This window comes from Thalassophryne amazonica, chromosome 19 (genome assembly GCF_902500255.1).
Source record: "Thalassophryne amazonica chromosome 19, fThaAma1.1, whole genome shotgun sequence".
Classification (NCBI taxonomy): Eukaryota; Metazoa; Chordata; class Actinopteri; order Batrachoidiformes; family Batrachoididae; genus Thalassophryne; species Thalassophryne amazonica.
Window position 1 is genome coordinate 29,538,145 of NC_047121.1, and position 24,345 is coordinate 29,562,489.

Consider the following 24,345-nt stretch of genomic DNA (forward strand, 5'->3'; position numbering starts at 1 on the left):
ATTAACAGGAAGCCAATGAAGAGAGGCCAATATGGGTGAGATATGCTCTCTCCTTCTAGTCCCCGTTAGTACTCTAGCTGCAGCATTTTGAATTAACTGAAGGCTTTACAGGGAACTTATAGGACAACCTGATAATAATGAATTACAATAGTCCAGCAGAGGAAATAAATACATGAATTAGTTTTTCAGCATCACTCTGAGACAAGACCTTTCAAATTTTAGAGATATTGCGTAAATGCAAAAAAGCAGTCCTACATATTTGTTTAATATGCGCTTTGAATGACATATCCTGATCAAAAATGACTCCAAGATTTCTCACAGTATTACTAGAGGTCAGGGTAATGCCATCCAGAGTAAGGATCTGGTTAGACAACATGTTTCTAAGATTTGTGGGGCCAAGTTGTTGTGTGGGCCGCCAGAAGAGGAGGACCTGCTGGCCCACTACCACCAGATGGCGCCCTGCTTGGAGTGCGGGCTCCAAGCACGAGAGGGCGTCAGAGCCGCTGGGAGTGACAGCTGTCACTTATCAGCACCAGCTGTCACTCATCACCATCACCATAAAGGCCGGACTGCAACTCCACCTCCTCGCGGAGAAATCAGCTACCGTTCCAGGTAACCTTCTCTGCTGTGAATTTTCTGAGACTGAATATTATTCTGTGTGCAGCCGTTTTCCTGTGGTGACAGTCTGAAGCTGGATTGGCGGATAGTGTGAGCGCGGCGTCTTCGCCTCTCACTCCTTCCAGGGAAGTGACTGACAGGAGCTTCAGGGGCGATTCTGTATCTGGAGGTGGAGGTTTTCCCTCCTGGAGGAACTAAGCTTTACACAATTGCTGGGTGTGTATTCACACACCCACCATTAACTGTTTCTGTTTTCTGCCAGCAGTACTGGGTCCGTCTGCTGAAGACAGTGGCCACCTGGGGCGCAGGGCTTGGCGGCTCCGGTGTTCTTCAGATCCGTTGGTGGTGGAAGCTGTGTGGGATCCGGCTCTTCTCTCACCAGACGTCTTCTATCTTCGAGCCTGCCCACACGTCACCTTGTGTACAAGTGACAATCCACATTATTGTTATTGTCTGTATTTCGTTGTGCGATTCACAACATTAAATTGTTACTTTTGGCTTATCCATTGTCCGTTCAGTAACGCCCCCTGTTGTGGGTCCGTGTCACGACACCTTCCCGACACAAGTACAATAACTTCAGTTTTATCTGAGTTTAAAAGCAGGAAATTAGAGGTCATCCATGTCTTTATGTCTGTAAGACAATCCTGCAGTTTAGCTAATTGGTGTGTGTCCTCTGGCTTCATGGATAGATAAAGCTGGGTATCATCTGCGTAACAATGAAAATTTAAGCAATGCTGTCTAATAATACTGCCTAAGGGAAGCATGTATAAAGTGAATAAAATTGGTCCTAGCACAGAACCTTGTGGAACTCCATAATTAACCTTAGTCTGTGAAGAAGATTCCCCATTTACATGAACAAATTGTAATCTATTAGATAAATATGAATCAAACCACCGCAGCGCAGTGCCTTTAATACCTATGGCATGCTCTAATCTCTGTAATAAAATTTTATGGTCAACAGTATCAAAAGCAGCACTGAGGTCTAACAGAACAAGCACAGAGATGAGTCCACTGTCTGAGGCCATAAGAAGATCATTTGTAACCTTCACTAATGCTGTTTCTGTACTATGATGAATTCTAAAACCTGACTGAAACTCTTCAAATAGACCATTCCTCTGCAGATGATCAGTTAGCTGTTTTACAACTACCCTTTCAAGAATTTTTGAGAGAAAAGGAAGGTTGGAGATTGGCCTATACTTAGCTAAGACAGCTGGGTCAAGTGATGGCTTTTTAAGTAATGGTGTTGTGAAAGTGTCGTGACACGGACCCACAACAGGGGGCGTTAATGAACGGACAATGGATAAGCCAAAAAGTAACAATTTAATGTTGTGAATCGCACAACGAAGTACAGACAATACCAATATGGTGGAATGTCAATTATACACAAGGTGACGTGTGGGCAGGCTCGAAGATAGAAGAAGTCTGGCGAGAGAAGAGCCGGATCCCACACAGCTTCCACCACCAACGGATCTGAAGAACACCGGAGCCGCCAAGCCCTGCGCCCCAGGTGGCCACTGTCTTCAGCAGTCAGACCCGGTACTGCTGGCAGAGAACAGAAACAGTACTGATGAGTGTGAGTTCGCACACTCAGTAATCCCACAGTCAGTGTTCAGTTAGGAGGGAGAACCTCCACCTCCGATAACACACTCAAACAGCTCCTGAGACGACCACTTATCTGGGTGGGGTGGGAGGCGAAGCTGTCGCAGTCCACACCAAACACCAACTCAGCAGACAGGGAATCCGTCCCAGGAAAACGGCTGCAAAAGAGATCAGACTAATGCTCGAATCAGGTTCAGCAGAGAAATTACCTGAATGGTAGCTGATTTCTCGGCGGGGAGGTGGAGTTGCAGTCCGGCCTTTATGGTGGTGGTGATGAGTAGTGGATGAGTGACAGCTGGTACGGATGATGGGTGACAGCTGTCACTCCCGGTCGCTCCGACGCCCTCTCGTGCTTGAAGCCCGCACTTCAAGCAGGGCGCCATCTTGTGGTGGTGGGCCAGCAGTACCTCCTCTTCTGGTGGCCCACACAACAAATGGTTTAATTACTGCCACCTTAAAAGCCTGTGGTACATAGCCAACTAATAAAGATAGATTGATCATATTTAAGATCGAAGCATTAAATAATGGTAGGGCTTCCTTGAGCAGCCTGGTAGGAATGGGGTCTAATAGACATGTTGATGGTTTGGATGAAGCAACCAATGAAAACAACTCAGACAGAACAATCGGAGAGAAAGAGTCTAACCAAATACCGGCATCACTGAAAGCAGCCAAAGATAACGATACGTCTTTGGGATGGTTATGAGTAATTTTTTCTCTAATAGTTAAAATTTTATTAGCAAAGAAAGTCATGAAGTCATTACTAGTTAAAGTTAAAGGAATACTCGGCTCAATAGAGCTCTGACTCTTTGTCAGCCTGGCTACAGTGCTGAAAAGAAACCTGGGGTTGTTCTTATTTTCTTCAATTAGTGATGAGTAGTAAGATGTCCTAGCTTTATGGAGGGCTTTTTTATAGAGCAACAGACTCGTTTTCCAGGCTAAGTGAAGATCTTCTAAATTAGTGAGACGCCATTTCCTCTCCAACTTACGGGTTATCTGCTTTAAGCTGCGAGTTTGTGAGCTATACCACAGAGTCAGGCACTTCTGATTTAAAGCTCTCTTTTTCAGAGGAGGTACAGCATCCAAAGTTGTCTTCAATGAGGATGTAAAACTATTGACGAGATACTCTATCTCACTTACAGAGTTTAGGTAGCTACTCTGCACTGTGTTGGTATATGGCATTAGAGAACATAAAGAAGGAATCATATCCTTAAACCTAGTTACAGTGCTTTCTGAAAGACTTCTAGTGTAATGAAACTTATTCCCCACTGGTGGGTAGTCCATCAGAGTAAATGTAAATGTTATTAAGAAATGATCAGACAGAAGAGAGTTTTCAGGGAATACTGTTAAGTCTTCAATTTCCATACCATAAGTCAGAACAAGATCTAAGATATGATTAAAGTGGTGGGTGGACTCATTTACATTTTGAGCAAAGCCAATTGAGTCTAATAATAGATTAAATGCAGTGTTGAGGCTGTCATTCTCAGCATCTGTGTGGATGTTAAAATCGCCCACTATAATTATCTTATCTGAGCTAAGCACTAAGTCAGACAAAAGGTCTGAAAATTCACAGAGAAACTCACAGTAACGACCAGGTGGACGATAGATAATAACAAATAAAACTGTTTTTTGGGACTTCCAATTTGGATGGACAAGACTAAGAGTCAAGCTTTCAAATGAATTAAAGCTCTGTCTGGGTTTTTGATTAATTAATAAGCTGGAATGGAAGATTGCTGCTAATCCTCCGCCTCAGCCCGTGCTACGAGCGTTCTGGCAGTTAGTGTGACTAGGGGGTGTTGACTCATTTAAACTAACATATTCATCCTGCTGTACCAGGTTTCTGTAAGGCAGAATAAATCAATATGTTGATCAATTATTATATAATTTACTAACAGGGACCAGAAGAGAGAGACCTAATGTTTAATAGACCACATTTAACTGTTTTAGTCTGTGGTGCAGTTGAAGGTGCTATATTATTTTTTTCTTTTTGAATTTTTATGCTTAAATAGATTTTTGCTGGTTATTGGTGGTCTGGGAGCAGGCACCGTCTCTACAGGGATGGGGTAATGAGGGGATGGCAGGGGAGAGAAGTTGCAGAGAGGTGTGTAAGACTACAACTCTGCTTCCTGGTCCCAACCCTGGATAGTCACGGTTTGGAGGATTTAAGAAAATTGGCCAGATTTCTAGAAATGAGAGCTGCTCCATCCAAAGTGGGATGGATGCCGTCTCTCCTAACAAGACCAGGTTTTCCCCAGAAGCGTTGCCAATTATCTATGAAGCCCACCTCATTTTTCGGACACCACTCAGACAGCCAGCAATTCAAGGAGAACATGCGGCTAAACATGTCACTCCCGGTCCGATTGGGGAGGGGCCTAGAGAAAACTACAGAGTATTAGTATGACAGATATGCTTAAGTTCCTGACTTGAAATGTTAAGGGGGCCAATCTTGCTATCAACAGGAAGAAACTTCTCCTGTATCCTTATCTGTATCAAAAAGAATTGGACAGGAAACGGACTTCACCGTTTAGATGTTGTATTGAAAGATGCCTACACTGAAACAGAGAGTCATCTATCAGTGCTGGAGTCTTGTACAGATCACATGCAACATCTGGAACAAAGAGCCTAGATGTCCCCTGTACGCTAACTTTTATTTCTGCACCTAGGCTGGCCCCATGTGGGCAGTCCTTAGCCTGTTGTGAATCAGTGGCTATGTGATTGGCTGCAAAATGAAGTAGGCAGGTATATGCAGGTGTCTGCTCACGCTCTGACAGTATCCTGTTAAGTATTGATGTTTTGGAAGATGAGCTGAGTTTAGTTGACATCTGCAGAATTCTACACCCCATGAAAGGGAGTTTACCCACACTCTTCATGTTCAAGAATAGATTATTTCCTACTATCTAAACAAGTTAGTGCAGTTATCACTGTTTTAATTGGTAATACCCCAGCTGAAGTGGGGTATTTCGAGATGCAATTAAGAGGGGTGATATACCAGAGACAAATGGGAACATATCATCTTGTTTTCCCCTAAAACTGTTGCCTCACAGCAAGAAGATCATGGGATTTATTCCCGGCTGTGGTTTTTCTGTGTGGAGTTTGCATGTTCTCCCCTTGTTTGTGTGGATTCCATCCGGGTGCTCCAGCTTCCTCCCACATCTAAAGACATGCAGGTTAGGTGGATTGGAAACTTTAAATTGTCTGTAGGTGTGTGTGCAGGTGTGAATATGTTTGTCTATATGTGACCCTGCAAGAGACTGGTGTCCGGTCTCTTCTCACAATCAGGAACATGCTGTGGAACATCAGATGAAAGTTAGCTGATGGCTATAATCTGGCTTGTTACTTCACTGTATGCTGATGTACATGAACTTGCACTGTCCTTTCACAAAAAAAGTAAAAATGTAGCAACACCTAGTGGTTTTTCCTGTAACTGTCACCTGTGAGTTCACCTCCTTGCCATTCAGGTGTTCGTACGAGGTCTGTCAATAAAGTATCGTACCTTTTTATTTTTTTCAAAAACTATATGGATTTCATTCATATGTTTTTACGTCAAACAAGCTTGAACCCTCGTGCGCATGCGTGAGTTTTTCCACGCCTGTCGATGACGTCATTTGCCTGTGAGCACGCCTTGGGAAGGAGTGGTCCCGCCCCCTTGTCGGATTTTCATTGTCTGGATATGGCGGAATGAAAAGGACTTTTTTCCATCAGAATTTTTTCAGAAGCTGTTAGAGACTGGCACCTGGAAACCATTCGAAAAATTTATCTGGCTTTCGGTGAAAATTTTAAGGGCTTCACAGAGAATAAGGAATTTTACTACAGCTTTAAGGACTGCTTTAAGGATGCTCGGCGCGCCGCGCTCCGAGCTGCGACGACGAGGCACAAACCACTGGATCATTTCTAAGCTGATGGCTCTGTGGATACGAGACCGTCGTGTGCTCTTTCTCTGGTTATCACAAGAGCTGGACATCAGCCATTTTCCGGCAGATTTCACTTTTAACAAGAGATTTTGTCATGGAAAGCCGCGTGGAGGCTTCGCGCGTCACGACCGATTCGCTGATGAAGCAAGACAAAGGAACACCTCCGTTTTGGAGTGTTAGAGGACAAGTTGGGACATGCCTGTCTCGGCTTTCAGTGCTTACCAGTCGAGTGAGTATAAGAGAAATTGTGGAGAGCTGGACATGTCCCAACTGGCCTTGTCACTTGATGTTCCTCACAGCTGTTCCACATTCCAATCACAGCACCTGTCACTCGTCTGCTCATTTCTGTGTCACTATTTAAATTTCTCAGTGTTCTGTTTTGGGTGCTGGATTATTTTCTCACATTCCTTGCTCCTGTGATGGCGTCCCTTGTCTCATTCCTGACTCATGTTGTTATTCTGCTTACTAAAACAGACTTCCCTCCTTTCACTTAACAGTTTGGCCTGCACCCCCATCTTTGGGCTGCATCCACTCATCTGGTGGTAAATAAAGCATGATTTCTTTAATCACCTGTGTGATTCTAGTCTGCATTTTAGGTTTTGGATCAACACTCATCATAACAGCTGATCATCCAGCTCTGATTTAAATCCTAAAACAGTTACTATTGCTCCTACAACTGATAATTGCACTCAACAAAAATATAAACGCAACACTTTTGGTTTTGCTCCCATTTTGTATGAGATGAACTCAAAGATCTAAAACTTTTTCCACATACACAATATCACCATTTCCCTCAAATATTGTTCACAAACCAGTCTAAATCTGTGATAGTGAGCACTTTTCCTTTGCTGAGATAATCCATCCCACCTCACAGGTGTGCCATACCAAGATGCTGATTAGACACCATGATTAGTGCACAGGTGTGCCTTAGACTGCCCACAATAAAAGGCCACTCTGAAAGGTGCAGTTTTATCACACAGCACAATGCCACAGATGTCGCAAGATTTGAGGGAGCGTGCAGTTGGCATGCTGACAGCAGGAATGTCAACCAGAGCTGTTGCTCGTGTATTAAATGTTAATTTCTCTACCATAAGCCGTCTCCAAAGGCGTTTCAGAGAATTTGGCAGTACATCCAACCAGCCTCACAACCGCAGACCATGTGTAACCACACCAGCCCAGGACCTCCACATCCAGCATGTTCACCTCCAAGATCGTCTGAGACCAGCCACTCGGACAGCTGCTGAAACAATCGGTTTGCATAACCAAAGAATTTCTGCACAAACTGTCAGAAACCGTCTCAGGGAAGCTCATCTGCATGCTCGTTGTCCTCATCGGGGTCTTGACCTGACTCTAGTTCGTTGTCGTAACCGACGTGAGTGGGCAAATGCTCACATTCACTGGCGTTTGGCACATTGCAGAGGTGTTCTCTTCACGGATGAGTCCTGGTTCACACTGTCCAAGGCAGATGGCAGACAGCGTGTGTGGCGTCGTGTGGGTGAGCGGTTTTCTGATGTCAATGTTGTGGATCGAGTGGCCCATGGTGGCTGTGGGGTTATGGTATGGGCAGGCGCCTGTTATGGACGAAGAACACAGGTGCATTTTATTGATGGCATTTTGAATGCACAGAGATACTGTGACGAGATCCTGAGGCCCATTGTTGTGCCATACATCCAAGAACATCACCTCATGTTGCAGCAGGATAATGCACGACCCCATGTTGCAAGGATCTGTACACAATTCTTGGAAGCTGAAAATGTCCCAGTTCTTGCATGGCCGGCATACTCACCGGACATGTCACCCATTGATTTGGGATGCTCTGGACCGGCGTATACGACAGCGTGTACCAGTTTCTGCCAATATCCAGCAACTTCGCACAGCCATTGAAGAGGAGTGGACCAACATTCCACAGGCCACAATTGACAACCTGATCAACTCTATGCGAAGGAGATGTGTTGCACTGCATGAGGCAAATGGTGGTCACACCAGATACTGACTGGTATCCCCCCCAATAAAACAAAACTGCACCTTTCAGAGTGGCCTTTTATTGTGGGCAGTCTTATCTCAGCAAAGGAGAAGTGCTCACAATCACAGATTTAGACTGGTTTGTGAACAATATTTGAGGGAAATGGTGATATTGTGTATGTGGAAAAAGTTTTCGATCTTTGAGTTCATCTCATACAAAATGGGAGCAAAACCAAAAGTGTTGCGTTTATATTTTTGTTGAGTGTATAACAACTACTACTAATGCTAACATTAATAATAGCAGCAATAAAAGACCGTTACATTTAAAATATGGAACATAATTTGTTTATTGAAGCTGTGACAATGACAGAATTACACAACAGTCCAAACAACAAACACTGATATCATAATGCACTGTACAGTATAAAATTGCATTTGTGCCATAGTCTCTTAAATTAAAAATAATGCAAAGCCATAATTCCATGCATGCAGACAGTAACATGTAAACATATGCATTTTGTCAGTTTGTTTTGTTTTGGCCTTTTTCTGCTTGTAAAAAAGTCTGTCCATGTCAAGTTGTTCAAGTTCTCTAACTTGACATGGACAGATGTGATGAATGCTAAAGCATAAACTACAAACATTTAAATGTTTGTCACATTCCCACTGTATTTGCTGAACATTCTATCCCACGTCTGCAATGATTTGGTGTAGAGAAATTGCACGGCGAAGGTCACAGATGGACAGTCAAACATTTGAACACGGCCCATTTGTGTTGCATTGCGGTGACGGCACCCAAACCGGGGTACTGTCTAGTTAACTCTGAAGACTTACGTACTAACCAAGCTGCCTTTTTGTGTTTTGCAGTTTGAACACATTCCATGAAATGTGTACTTTTAGTGCAGATTTGAAGATGAGAGAATAAAACTTTGCTCTCCATGAATGGTTGTTTCACATCTGTTCACTGATGATATTTGAATATTTCTTCATTCACATTTCTGGGTTCAAGTCAGCTCAATCGCTGCTCCTTCCTGAAGGAACGATGTGCCTTTCGGCTCATTTGTCTCACTTAGGGACTTTAAGGACTTCTTGTTCCTGGTACAGTTTCTTGTTCTCTTATTTAAAAAAATAAATAAACACCTCATGTCAATGAATTCCACAGGAATGCTTCATTTAATTTAAATCACTGCTTAAAAAAAGCAAATCCCTTTATCTGCTCCCTTGTTTTGCACTTGGGGTCACCACAGCAAATCTGAGGTGGATCTGCATGTTGAATTGGCTTAACTTTTACACCAGATGCCCTTCCTGATGCAACTCCACATTACATGGAGAAATGTGGCAGGGGTGGGGTTTGAACTGGGAACCTTCTGCACTGAAACCAAGTGCACTCACCACTTGGCCACCATATCCTAAATCACTGCTCAAAAATTGTTTTTGTAAATTGTAAACTGTAAATTGTTTTCAGGTCCCTCCCAAACCCTCAGAAAGGAAGGCACTTTTTCTGTGCTTTCTGGAGAATCTTCATGGCTCTATCGTCCTGCTCAATCTGCTGTAGCCAGGTGAAACGTGGGTCTCTCACTGACCTTCTCCATTTGCTGGGGTCCTCAACCCTGAGGCAACTACATGTTGGAACCTAACCAGAGAAATGGGCTACATCGCCAAAATGTTATAGTTGATGCTCCTTCACAGTGCAAGTGAAACAGGTTATCTTCATCTGCCTTCATAACAAAGTCATGCCAGTGGTACGCCAGTGTCCTCTGAAGAGACTTGGTACCATATCCATCCAGTCATCATGTTTGATCACTGGTTAGAATCCAGATCACAGCCAAGACTGGACGTGCCAGGAGCCTACATACTTGGACCTTCTTTCTCCTGCAAAGATATTGTCACCAAACACCTCTGTCCAGTGACCGCTTGACTCCATGAGCTCTTCCCAATCTCAAAGACTGACAACCCAGAGACGTGAATCTCAGTGAGAACTAAGTGAAAGTTTCTGATGTACTTCTGATGGCTGAGTCCTGACTGAGGGCTTTTTAGGAGCAGTAGGGCATTGACTGAGTCAGCAAACATAACAGTATCATCTGTAGAGTCAGCGTCAAGGAAACTTTGCTTGCCAACAAAGACATCTACTTTGATGGACTCCGCAACTCAGCATAACAAACACCCAGTCCATCCAAGCAGTGTACCAGCCAGAACACATCCCTGAGGAACACCAGAATTCACTGGGGAAATGCTCTGCACAACACTCACAGTACCTGTGTATAGACTGGATAAGAAAGATGTCAAGATTTGGGATCACACCAATTTTCAGGATGTCCCAGAGAGCAGCTGATCAACTGAACCAAATATTATGTAAAAATCAACACTGGCCTCAAAGAAGTGCTTCCTATATTCACGTTTGCATTCAATGAATACTTGAAGAATGCAGTCAATGGCTGGCTTTTTGGGCATGGAACCAGACTGGACTGATCACTGAGCAGCAAGTAACTGGGACCAAATACTGTTAAAAAAAATAATCCCAACAAGTACTTTTCCCAGCACAGAGAGCTTTTCCAGTGAGGGACAACAAGCCCCAGAACACAACAGAAAAACACCAGTCAAATACATATGAGGTTTTTGTTGTTGTTGTTGTTTGTTTTGCCCAAATACTGTAATGTGTTCAATTCCCCATCATGATTATAATGCAGCTGAATGTAAAACATTTTGCTATTGAAGGTACCGGTATCCCCAGTGAATTGCTTTTCTTTCTTTTGTCTGTTGTACTGAAAGCTAAAATTCCTGCATTAGTTTAAAAACTAATTACATTGTTCATAATAACATATTATCTCACTATAGATAATTTCAAGTATTAACAAGTTGATTTCAGTGTTGAACAAGGAAGGACTGAAGCAAGTGACACCCAGGAAATCAGGTAAAAGTGCTTTAAATATCTCCTGTTTTCCACTTTACCATTTAGAAATCCATGTCCAATACTTGACATGTAAAATAGTTCAAAATTTTAGGTTCAAGCCTCAAAATTATGGGTATGGTTCTTTAAAAGTGGTGAATTATATATGGCAATGTCAAACCTTTGAAACGGATTTCATTCAAACAAACACTATTTCCATGGTTTGATTTCTCTGATCATAAAGATTTCTAAAAGGTATAGTTTGGACTATCTAGTATGGACGGCCTTATTCAATTATATTTTCGGGGACTGAGTGATAATTCTCATAACGGTTTGCTTTGGTGTGGCCATAAAAAATTATGACTCGCTTATTTCCTCAGTAATCGTGGATTAACTGAACATTATGTCACCAAGCTACCAACAAATACAATAATTTTATTCAATGCAAGTACTGTTGCACACGTCTCAGACGATCAGTTAGGAGAATTAACTACACAATAACCCATATTATTACAGATATTTGTAATAAAATGCTCAACAAAAGCTGGGCCTTCACAGCAGTCACAGCTAGCAGCCTCTGACTGACTGCAGCAACAACACACGAGCTGTCACTCAAAGTGGCCACGCCCTAATTACGCATAACTTTACGTCATAAAGCATCTTAAACTAAAGAGTTATAAAAATAGATATAAATTCCCCCCAGTTATGATGGTGAAAGAAAGTAGTTCTACTGGCCAAACTGTTTTTGTTCCAGGCTGTAAATTTGTGTATATATATGTATATACAGTGAGGAAAATAAGTATTTGAACACCCTGCGGTTTTGCAAGTTCTCCCACTTAGAAATCATGGAGGGGTCTGAAATTTTCATCTTAGGTGCATGTCCACTGTGAGAGACATAATCTAAAAAAAAAAAATGCGGAAATCACAATGTATGATTTTTTAATAATTTATTTGTATGTTACTGCTGCAAATAAGTATTTGAACACCTGTGAAAATCAATATTAATATTTGGTACAGTAGCCTTTGTTTGCAATTACAGAGGTCAAACGTTTCCTGTAGTTTTTCACCAGGTTTGCATACACTGCAGCAGTTCAGGTCTGGAGACTGGTCAGGCCACTCCAGGACCTTGAAATGCTTCTTACGGAGCCCCTCCTTAGTTGCCCTGGCTGTGTGTTTGGGGTCATTGTCATGCTGGAAGACCCAGCCATGACCCATCTTCAATGCTCTTACTGAGGGAAGGAGGTTGTTTGCCAAAATCTCGCAATACATGACCCCATCCATCCTCCCTTCAATACGGTGCAGTCATCCTGTCTTTCATCCTGTCAATTTATGACTTAAATTGAACGGAATTGAATCTGGATTATAAAAGTGCACAGTTCAGGTTTGTCTGTTCATTTTTGAACATTCAAGATATCCTTATGATGCATTTACAAACTAGCTACTTCCTGAATGTGCTTTAAATAGAAGGGACATGCTTCTGCCACACTCTCCTCAGTCCTGGGTCATTCGATCTCAGATCACCCCCTTCCCTCAGATTTTGATGAAATTTGGTGTATAAGTAATCTTTGGCGTGAAAAGGCTCATTTTCAAATTTCACCTCAATCAGACCCATGGTTCCTGGGAATCTGTTTTCACAAAAAAGGGCGAGCTGTTGAAATTCAAATGACCATAACTCAGTAACCAATGGTCTAATTTTCAAACATAAGGTTTCTTTGGAAAGGATTTTACATAAGGAATCCAAATATGATATTACCCTCATAGTTTTGTAAAATGTTATACAGAACATATGGGGCTACAATTTTCATTTGAGTATTACAATGTGATTTGTCTCAATTTGTCAATTTCAAGGTCAAAAAGTAAGTCAAAAGGTCATCATTCCTAAATATTCACAGAAGATCAAATAAATGTCACATTTAGATTCCTTATATAAAATCCTTTCCAAAGATACCTTGCTTTTAAAAATCAGATCATGAGTTGCTGAATTCATTTGATTTTCTTCTTTTTTTTCTTTTTCATGAAAAAGTGAGAAAAGAAATGGCTATATCTCAGGAACCACTGGTATGAGTGAACTGAAATTTGAAAGTTAGCCTTTTCCCACCAAAGACTACCCGTATACCAAATTCCACCAAGATCTGAGGGGGTGAGGTTGGGCTCACTGAGAGTACCTCAGATAGTATGAACTTCCTTGAACTTCCTTCTCCTATGTCACAGATGTCTCACAGGAGCTGTTTCATGTGTAAATTTTGCTGACAGCAGGAGAACTTCTATGTAAACAAAGAATTGTTGGACACTGAGGATGTTTATCATGAAACGTTAAACATATTTGACTGTAAAAGGTGGTCTCCTTTAAAATAATGGTGTTTTGCCCTGATGGTGTTGGTAGGTCTGAAATAATCAGCTCTTTGGCAGGATTATTCAAACACTAATAAACTACACTTGGTGAAAATGGTCTAGTCCCACAAAGAAAACATTACATTCTGGAGTTTGAAAGGGCAGAATATGGAATTTAACCATTCATGATTTCCGCATTGGCAGAGTGCTGTTCTCGTTTTCAGGTTGATTTAGCTGTAGTCCCCCCGGTCTACTGTGAGGACAGTTCCTGACTGTTCCTCAGGTAACTTTACGCGGGACCCTTCTCTTCAGTCCAGCCTGTCTTTTTGCTCTGCACCTCCATGACCACCACACCGCTGCGTTTACTCTCTCCAAATAAAGGTGTGATCGTCTTTTCATCCAGTTGTGTGATTAAAATTGTCTTGGTGTCTTTGGTGGCACTGTTGAGTGTGTTGGCGTGTGTGATCAGAGTCACCGTTGGGTGGCTGTTGTTCTCTTCCATGGCCACCTCATGGGAATCTGTGGAGGCATGGGCGGGGCTTGCGTTGCTACGTCGACAGCAGCAACAAAGCAATCTGATAACTGGATGAAATATGGACCTGTACAGGCCATGGCGGGCACTTTCACTGACAAAGCAGTAAAGGGCAGGGTCGGCAACACAGTTTAGCGTGGTCAGCAACAGCGAGATGTGGTAGTAATTAAATATCCCTGGAACAAAACAGCACAGGCCAAGAGGTTAATTGAAAACTCTAACTGATTCTTGAGTCACTGGATTACATTCTGATAATTAAACACCTCTGATGAAGTTGCAGTCCCGCTCCAGCAGGGTGCGCACTAAAAGGAAGGCATGATAGGGGGAGAAGCAGATGAGGAAGATGAGGATGGTGCTGCTGACCAGCTGTCTGATTCTGACCTTCTGGTCCGGTTGCGTCCCTGCGCTCCGACTGACGGCACGAAGAACACAAAGGTAGCTGATCTAGACAGAGAGAAACCACATCCTGGTCAAAATGTCAGGAACCATCTGTCAGTACTTCAGTTTATATTGAACACAAAACATTTCAGTTATTTAAACTTGTGTTCCAATTTAGAAAATGCCACTGCCATAGCTACGTGTATCAAACAATCAAATTAAGTCTCACGTCTGTGAGTATGTGTTGTGCCACCCATGGCCTCATCCACCACACCACAGATCTACCTTGGATCCTGTATGGCAACCACTCCAGCAGACAACAGGTCCATCCCTGCCTCTCAAAAGTAACTATTGGGCACTCTAGTCCTCCCCTTGGCCATCTCCAGCTACAAGCATCCTCAACACTGAGGCATCTGTGTACTGGAATATGCCCAGAGAACCATACACCAGAACTCTAAAGGTTTAGACCTTTGTTCTCCTGCAAAGATATGGGCTTCGCCAAACACCTCTATCCAGTGAACCCAGCAAACAGTTGTACGTTGTCACACTATCACTCTTTAGTCATGATGATGGTAGAAAGTATAATTCTGTTGACTCTCAGCAATGTTGCTACAATGTTGTAGGATGACGAATTGGAACTAATATTCTACTGAAAAATATTAGTAGTAGTTTTTACTCAAATATGTCAAAAGCCACATACATTCACATTGAAAGTCAAACCAGGTTTATTCAACTTGGAAGTCATAGGAAATGTTCTATTTCCCCAACATGGATCTCTCACAGATCAGTCCAGTGTCTTACTACTGAACCGCATTGGCTCTCGATGTAAAGTAATGGTTCAGAACTGCATTAACGTGTATACATTTGGTGTTCTTCAGCATTAGTCTTGATTCAGGACAACCGCAAACCCAGACACTGCATATTTGAAATGACACAGGCTGAATACATAGAGGTATTTTTCAGCCTCGTCCTGGTTTGCTTCAGATCTCTTTGGACTTCATGCTGACAGTTAACCGCAACAATATAACGCTTGAAATCAGCTTTCTCAACCTTTTAGTCACAGCTTGTAATTTGCAAAATGACAGAATAAGACACATCTGCATGAAATGCCTCAGCAGCCAACTGTCAATTTACTTTTGGACCTTTAGAAATGTGAAACAACAACACAAGGTTTCTGTAATTCCAATAACCTCACGTATATTCAAATTGAAGCTGACAGGTTGCACTTTTGCTTCAATATGCAAAAGAGAGCAAAACTAATGAAAGCGTCGTCACTGTCTAATTCTAGACTCTGAAAAAGCCAAGGCATGCGCCCTGTAAAAGGCAATGAACAAATGGATGAATCCATTCCCTCTCAATTTGCCAACATAACTCAACAGTAATATGAGGCTAAACTCATTAAACTTGGGTTAACGTTGATGCAGTAGATAAAAAAGTACATTTGTTTTGCTTTTGTAAATATTACAGACTTGTCTGCCCCCTGCTGGGCATGTCTGGGCTTGTTGCAGGAATAATAGAGAAATTACTGTCCTTCCATCTCTCCTTCGTTCCAGTCTGACAGGGTTTTCTATATATCAGCAATATGATTATCAAATATTAATGTCTTTACTTTGATGTACTGTCTTTGATCTTGTCTTTGATTCTGTTCTCTATTTTCATATATACATATATGCATGTGTGAGAATTCATGTACCATTACTCTTTTAATTAATCACTTATTGTTAAAGCAATCATATACACTGAACTGTTTAAATAATCATTACAACTGCTTACACGGGAAAGTGAACAGATGATCTTTGGCTTAGTGAATGTGCAGACTGTTTTGCTAAAGCTATGTTTTTGTTAAGCGCAGATGTGCGTCTTTAATTAACGGGTCAGCCTTGAGAGAAGAGCGGTGTGACTGGCACACTGGTTCAGGGCTAAACGTTGTTATGGTAAGACTAGGAGACTGAAGGCTCAAAGCCATAACAGGTTTCATATCGACGTGAGACCAGACTCTGTGTCTTTTTCTTGTTTTGTGATATTGTTGCCCCTATATGCTTGTATGTAACTTTATTTCAATAAATATGAGAGGCATGTGGCCGGGACCCTTCAGAGCTGATGAGACGGTCGGTGGCGAGGGGTCACGCTCGTTTGCTCTCTCCTGATCAGGAAAAGAAATTCAGTGTCTCCTGCATGATTATTTTCTGTTAACTGAGTTGTTCTTTTTAGGTCCAACTCTGAACAACTCTGACACAGTCGTACGGCAAAAAACAGCATACTAATACTCGCAAAATCAAAATTATTATATATTAATATTGCAAGGTGAAAACTCTGCTAAAAAGTCCTATGTGGCAGGGCCAGCAGGAGTCGCTGTGCAGTTGAAGTCAATAAATGTCACTTCCCAATGCCAATGATGCTAGAGGCCATTGGACCCATGGCAGGGTTTTAGCCTCGTGGTTAGACTGCCTTTCTCCTGTCTGGGAGATCGGGAGTTTACGCTGAGTGGAGAAACAACCCCGTCTCGGCAGTTTGTGACGGCATTACAAAAAGTAAATTAATCTATGGGTTCATGATACCATCAAGAAAATGGGGTACTTTTCGTGACGGGAGCAAGAATTCATGTTGTGACAGGAGCACAAAATGTGGGGTGATGGGGGGGGTGGCCTGGGGGTTTTATGGTTAAGGTGAGGGGAAAGGAGACTCTTGCATTATGGTCATGGTTAACGTTATGAGAAGAGGGAGGGGGAAGATTATAAAGAGTAAAATAAAAAATGTGTCACGAAAATTGGGTGCTTTTCGTGACAGGGACACAAAAAATCCAACAGGGCTGGGAAAATACAATGCAGAGATTAAGCGTGCATTTCTGCCACTTATAAATGCCTTTTTTTACTCAATTTTGGGTCTTATACCTCTATTCCACAGGACACCATTCCTTCCCATTTCATCCAGAATAGCAAATCAGGGTGCGTTTTGAAGTGTAACAGTAACTCCTTTATCCATCTTTTGTCAAACTTGAACAAACTTGGTATACACAGTAGTTACAGCATCACTGGCACCAGTTTTGAAATTGGGGTGAAACTTTTGAGCTGTTTAAAAATTACGCGGCCACATCCAGGTGTTCGTAGTCTTAACAGCTAAATCATGTTCAAACACCTTTAAACGGGGTAGTCCTAGTGAGGACAGCTTGACTGTGCTCCATCGGGGTAAAACTTTTAAGCAAAAGCAGTGTTTGTTGCTTTGTGGCTCAAAATGCAGCCAGGACAGGTGCAGCTTTCATTTTCAAGCAGTTGCCAGGTATTCACTTTATAAGCCACCCTGACCGGAGCATGCCGGAGTGAACCCTTTCATCCCGTTTTTGCACTTTTTCTGGATCGTGGGAGATCGTAACAGAACGGTGTCCTCTCGAATAGAGGTGTGAAGTCGGAAATGTAACATAAGCCCTGAAATGCTCACATCATCTGCTAGATGGTGACATACACCGCTCAAATGTGCAGCAAGGTCTCCACTGTTTATTTGTTTGAGAAGTTGTTTTGATGAAACTTTGATGGGCTGACAGCTAAAAATCAGCTTACATTTGTGTCCTTGACCTTAAGGGCAATTTACTTATTATCACATGTATGATGGAAATTAGAAGCAGGTAAAGTTGTATGTAACTTGAAATGAGCTTGTTAGTGTTGTGTGGGCCGCTGAAGAAGAGGTACTGCTGGCCCACCACCACCAGAGGGCGCCCTGCTTGGAGTGCGGGCTCCAAGCACGAGAGGGCGCCAGACCCAGAAGAAGTGACAGCTGTCACTCATCCTCTGCACCAGCTGTCACTCATTCATCATCACCACCATAAAAGCCGGACTGCAACTCCACCTCCCCGCCGAGAAATCGACTACCATTACCGAGGTAATTTCTCTGCTGACTAACACTGTGTGTGTGTAATAACTTGAACTTCTATTGCAGCCGTTTTCCTGGAGTGTTGCCTTGTCTGGGGAATTGGCGTTTGGTGTGACAGCGACGGCTTTGCCTCACATCCCAACCCAGATAAGTGGTTAACCAGGAGCTGCACGAGTGTGTGATTTGGAGGTGGAGGTGCTCCCTCCTAACTGTGTTCGGACTGAGAATTACTGAGTGTGCGGATTCACACTCACTCATCATATTTCTGCTTTCTGCCAGCAGTACCAGGGTCGACAGCCGAAGACAGAGGCCACCTGGGGATTCGGGACTTGGCGGCTCCAGTGTTCTTCAGACCGTTGGTGGTGGAAGCCGTGTGGCACGCGGCTTCTCTCTCGTCGGGGGTCTCCTATCTTCGAGCCTGCCCACACGTCACCTGGATTTACATTAACTGTGCAAATTACTGTACGTTTCGTTGTGTATTATCACAACATTAAATTGTTACCTTTTTGGCTTATTCATTGTCCGTTCATTTGCGCCCCCTGTTGTGGGTCTGTGCTACGACACCTTCCCAACAGGATTTCTCGGCCATCGTCATGGATCCCGAGGGGCGTCAACCCGAGCTTGAACGGCCAATGGAAGAGCCAGGAGCGCAGGCGTCAGCGGGAGGCGTGTTGAGTGAGCTGCAGCAGATCTTAACCGCCTTCACGGCTCGGTTAGATTTAGTGACTGAGCAGAATGTCCTCCTTCATCGGAGGGTGGAGGCTCTCACCGCCAGGATGGAAGCGCGCGATCAGGGCGCTGCTGCAGCCACTCCTCTGGCTGGTCCTGGGCCTGTATCAGACGTTCCACTGGTTGTTCAACGAACCCCCCCACCGTCCCCTGAAGCATACATAAGCCCTCCGGAACCATACGGGGGCTGTGTCGAGACGTGCGCAGACTTCCTCATGCAGTGTTCGCTCGTCTTTTCACAGCGCCCTGTCATGTACGCATCAGACGCTAGCCGGGTGGCTTATGTTATTAATCTGCTTCGAGGAAAGGCACGCGCATGGGCTACGGCGCTTTGGGAGCAGAATTCACGGCTCCTAATGTCTTATACTGGGTTTGTACGGGAGTTGAAACAAGTGTTTGATCATCCCAACAGAGGCGAGACCGCTTCGAACGTGCTGCTGTCGATGAGACAGGGGCACCGTAGCGCAGCCGAGTATGCAGTCGACTTCCGCATCGCGGCAGCGAGGTCCGGCTGGAATAACGTTGCGCTCCGCACTGCCTTTGTAAATGGACTGTCCCCGGTCCTTAAGGAGCACCTACTGGCTAAGGAGGAACCGCGGGATTTTGACGGGCTTGTCGATTTAGTTATACGCTTAGACAACCGTTTAAACGAGCATCGTCGGGAGCAGGCCGGGGGGCGTGACCGGGCACGAGCCGTCCCTCCCCCTTCCGGTTCCGACAAGGTGACGTCGTCCCCACGCTTCACTGCCAGAGAGCTCCGTGTGGCTACAGCTCCCCCTGCTGAGGAGGCTATGGACACGAGCAGGGCCAAAGTAAAAATAAGTGTCAGACAAAGGAGGCTGGCCCGCGATGAGTGTTTTGTCTGCGGCTCTTGCAAGCACATGCAGAAGGACTGCCCTAAACGGTCAAACTACAAACGCCCGTCCTTAGAAACTGGGCTAAGGGTGGGCCATAACACACACGCGGGAAAACCCCGCAAATCTGCACGAATCCCAGTAACAATCCTTTGTGGGGATTTAACCCTTCACGCCCCAGCACTGGTAGACACAGGGTCTGAAGGGAATCTGTTGGACAGCAGATGGGTAAAGGAAGTAGGGCTCCCTCTGGTGGCTCTGCCGGCACCATTGCAGGTGCGAGCACTAGATGGCACCCTGCTTCCATTAATCACACATCAGACACAACCAGTGACTTTGGTTGTGTCTGGGAATCACAGGGAGGAGATAGTGTTCCATGTAACACCATCTACCTCCCGAGTGATTTTGGGCTTTCCATGGATGGTGAAGCACAATCCCCGGATAGATTGGCCGTCCGGGGTTGTGACGCAGTGGAGCGAAACCTGCCACCGGGAGTGTTTAGGATCCTCGGTTCCTCCCGGCACTACGGCTAATGAGGAGGTCAAAGTTCCCCCCAATCTATCGGCGGTGCCAAAGGAGTACCATGATCTTGCTGACGTTTTCAGCAAAGATCTGGCGCTCACTCTTCCCCCGCACCGACCGTATGATTGTGCCATCGATTTGGTCCCGGGCGCTGAGTACCCGTCCAGTAGGTTGTACAACCTCTCACGTCCGGAACGCGAATCAATGGAGACCTACATCCGGGACTCCTTAGCTGCCGGGCTGATCCGGAACTCCACCTCCCCGATGGGTGCTGGTTTCTTTTTTGTGGGTAAAAAAGATGGCGGACTCTGTCCATGCATTGATTACAGAGGGCTGAACGAGATCACGGTTCGCAACCGATACCCGTTACCTCTGTTAGATTCAGTGTTCACGCCCCTGCATGGAGCCCAAATTTTCACTAAATTGGATCTTAGAAACGCGTACCACCTGGTTCGGATCCGGAAGGGAGACGAATGGAAGACGGCATTCAACACCCCGTTAGGTCATTTTGAGTACCTGGTCATGCCGTTCGGCCTCACTAACGCCCCCGCGACGTTCCAAGCTTTGGTGAATGACGTCTTGCGGGACTTCCTGCATCGGTTCATCTTCGTATAGCTGGACGATATACTCATCTTTTCCCCGGACCCTGAGACCCATGTCCAACATGTACGTCAGGTCCTACAGCGGTTGTTGGAGAACCAGCTGTTTGTGAAGGGCGAGAAGTGCGAGTTCCACCGCACTTCTTTGTCCTTCCTGGGGTTCATCATCTCCTCCAACTCCGTCGCCCCTGATCCGGCTAAGGTTGCGGCGGTGAGAGATTGGCCCCAACCAACAAGCCGCAGGAAACTACAGCAGTTCCTAGGCTTTGCAAATTTCTACAGGAGGTTCATTAAAGGTTACAGTCAGGTAGTTAGCCCCCTGACTGCCCTGACCTCCACCAAGGTCCCCTTCGCCTGGTCGGATCGGTGCGAAGCCGCGTTCCAGGAGTTGAAACGCCGGTTCTCGACTGCACCAGTTCTGGTGCAGCCTGATCCTGATCACCAGTACGTAGTAGAAGTGGACGCTTCTGACTCAGGGATAGGAGCCGTGCTGTCCCAGAGCGTGGAGGCTGATAAAGTTCTCCATCCTTGTGCCTTTTATTCCCGCAGGTTGACCCCAGCTGAACGGAACTATGACGTCGGCAATCGGGAACTCCTCGCGGTGAAGGAGGCTCTTGAAGAGTGGAGACACCTGCTGGAGGGGGCATCGTTGCCCTTCACGGTTTTCACGGACCATCGGAACCTGGAGTACATCCGGACCGCCAAGCGGCTGAACCCCAGGCAAGCCTGCTGGTCTCTGTTCTTTGGACGCTTTGACTTCCAGATCACGTACCGCCCCGGGACTAAGAACCAAAAACCAGATGCATTGTCCCGGGTGCATGAAGAAGAAGCCAAAGCGGGGCTGTCGAACCCCACTGAGACCATCATCCCCGAGTCCACTGTCATGGCCACCCTCACCTGGGACGTGGAGAAGACCGTCCGGGAGGCCCTGACAAGGAGCCCAGACCCGGGGACTGGCCCCAAGAACAGACTGTACGTCCCACCAGAGGCAAGAGCTGCCGTATTGGACTTCTGTCACGGGTCCAAGCTCTCTTGTCATCCCGGAGTGCATAGGACCGTGGCAGTAGTCCAGCAGCGCTTCTGGTGGGCGTCCCTGGAAACCGACGTCCGGGACTATGTCCAGGCCTGTACCATCTGCGCCAGGGGCAAGGCAGATCATCGGAGGACAACGGGACTCCTCCAGCCCCTGCCAGTGCCTCATCATCCCTGGTCTCACATCGGCCTGGACTTCATCACGGGCCTCCCGCCGTCCCAGGGCAACACCGTGATTCTCACGATAGTGGACCGGTTCTCCAAGGCGGCCCACTTCGTGGCCCTCCCGAAGCTCCCGACGGCCCAGGAGACGGCAGACCTCCTGGTCCACCATGTCATGCGGCTGCATGGGATACCATCGGACATTGTATCAGATCGTGGTCCCCAGTTCTCTTCACAGGTGTGGAAGAGTTTCTGCAAGGAGCTGGGGGCCACCGTGAGTCTCTCGTCCGGGTACCATCCCCAGACAAACGGCCAGGCAGAGCGGGCTAACCAGGAACTGGAGCAGGCCCTTCGATGTGTCACCTCCGCGCATCCGGCGGCCTGGAGTCACCATCTGGCCTGGATCGAGTATGCCCACAACAGCCAAGTTTCGTCTGCTACCGGCCTCTCCCCTTTTGAGGCATGTTTGGGGTACCAGCCCCCATTGTTCCCGCTGGTGGAGGGAGAGGTCGGTGTGCCCTCAGTCCAGGCCCACCTCAGGAGGTGCCGCCGGGTGTGGCGGGCCGCCCGCTCTGCCCTGTTAAAGGCCCGGACGAGGGCCAACGCCCATGCGGACCGCCGGCGTTCCCCAGCCCCCACATACCAGCCCGGGCAGGAGGTGTGGCTCTCGACCAAGGACATCCCTTTGTGTGTCGATTCCCCAAAGCTGAAAGACAGATTCATTGGACCTTTCACAATCCTCAAAATCATCAACCCGGCCGCAGTGAAGCTTCGACTCCCGGCTTCACTGCGGATTCACCCTGTCTTTCATGTTTCCCGTCTCAAACCACACCACACCTCGCACCTCTGTACTCCGGGACCTACGCCGCCTCCTGCCCGGCTCATTGACGGGGAGCCTGCCTGGACAGTCCGCAGGCTCCTGGACGTCCGTCGTAAGGGCCAGGGTTTCCAATATCTGTGTTAAGGATTTTATATATATATATATATATGTTATCACTGTTAAACATTTGTACCTTCGTCTTCTTTCTTATGAAAACGGTGTTGTGCTGTTTGCACCTAACCCCGAGAATGTATGTGTTATTCAACCTTGTTTTAGCATGCTGGGGTCAATCTGAACTGGGAATGAAGAGCTGGATGTACTTATTATTATTATTATACAACTTGTTTTTGTAGCCGCTAATGACTGGGAGTGAAGCATGACGGGGTCAGTCATGAACTGGGAGTAATAGACCTGAAGGTTGTTTTTGACTGTTGTGACGTGATGCTTAGTGTGAAGACCAGGACACTCCAGGCAGATGCACAACAGCTGATAACTGCAACAGACGAACGAGATGTGCTGACCTCCGACGATAAGAGTAAAAGAAAGAAACTGTTTGTCCTTACAGCTGCGCTTATTGACGTATGTGTTTATGTTACGGGAAGAAACTTGTCTCGCGTTGTCCCCCCCCCCTTACGACAAGTTTTATGATGTAATGAGGGCATCTCTAATAAAAAGAGCGGGAGCACAGGCCAGACTTTAGTGTAGCCTTGGTGTACAGCCTGGCCGCACTCCGCGCGTGATTAATTTGACTTTCTGTCTCACTGGTGTTTCTTGACTCTGTTTGTCTTATCAAAGGTTTTAAGAATGTTTGGAGGAGAAAATACCCAACATTGACTGGGGGCTCAGTCCGGGATCTCAACAATACCGGAGGTGTCCAGCGGAGGTCGTCAAGTCCAGACGTAAATCCTTGGCCAAGGTCCGATCGATTGATCGTGTCTGCAATTGTCGACCACCGTTGGCATCGTCTGGTTGACGAGATTTTCCCGAAGAAGACAGACAGGAAGTCGAGTCAGTGAGTAAAATTTCTTTGTAAACAGTACTGAGTGAGTGGTGATCAGATCACATAAACAGTTAAATTCCGCAAGCGATGATACAGAATCGTCTGTTAATGCAAAGCAGTTAAACTCTGTAAGGAGGGTGCGGACTCCTCTGTTTATATACGCGTACCGGTAGGGGATAAAAGTGATCACATAAAACAGTTAAACTCCGTAAGCGATGATACAGAATCGTCTGTTAATGAAACACAGTTAAACTCTGTAAGGAGGGCGGACTCCTCTACGGTTGCGAGGGACGCACGTAGTTAAATTCCGGAAGGAGGATACGGACTCCTCTGTTTTAATACGTAAAGGAAATCCCGGGTAGAAATACGTGCACTGTAAAAAAGCAGTTAAATTTGGCAGGGACGGCGGAGTCCCCTAATGCAGGACATTAGTTAAATTTCACGGGAGGGCGAGCTCCCCTGGCATAAGAATACGCGTACGATTATTAAAAGTGTTTCTATGTGTAAATAGTGTTTTGTGTAAGTGTAAATAACTGTGTGAAAGTGTAATG

The 24,345-nt window shown here is 45.4% G+C and overlaps 1 protein-coding gene and 1 long non-coding RNA gene across 2 annotated transcripts in view; both read right to left on the bottom strand.

The window, feature by feature from the left end:
• Positions 1–6,511: 6,511 nt before the first annotated feature.
• Positions 6,512–9,165, bottom strand: LOC117500695. The gene is made up of 3 exons (XR_004557829.1): positions 9,079–9,165; positions 8,362–8,366; positions 6,512–6,523 (listed from the first exon to the last, which is right to left on the bottom strand). It is a non-coding gene; the product is annotated as an uncharacterized LOC117500695 (long non-coding RNA).
• Positions 9,166–12,841: 3,676 nt separating this feature from the next.
• Positions 12,842–24,345, bottom strand: part of LOC117501044 (ovarian cancer G-protein coupled receptor 1) — a 34,806-nt gene continuing 23,302 nt past the window's right edge. The window contains exons 5-6 of the mRNA XM_034159847.1: positions 14,098–14,278; positions 12,842–14,010 (exon numbers count right to left, since the gene is read on the bottom strand). Of these exons, the coding sequence (XP_034015738.1) occupies positions 13,592–14,010; positions 14,098–14,278 (600 nt within the window). The 3' untranslated portion in view covers positions 12,842–13,591. The remainder of the gene's footprint in view (positions 14,011–14,097; positions 14,279–24,345) is intronic.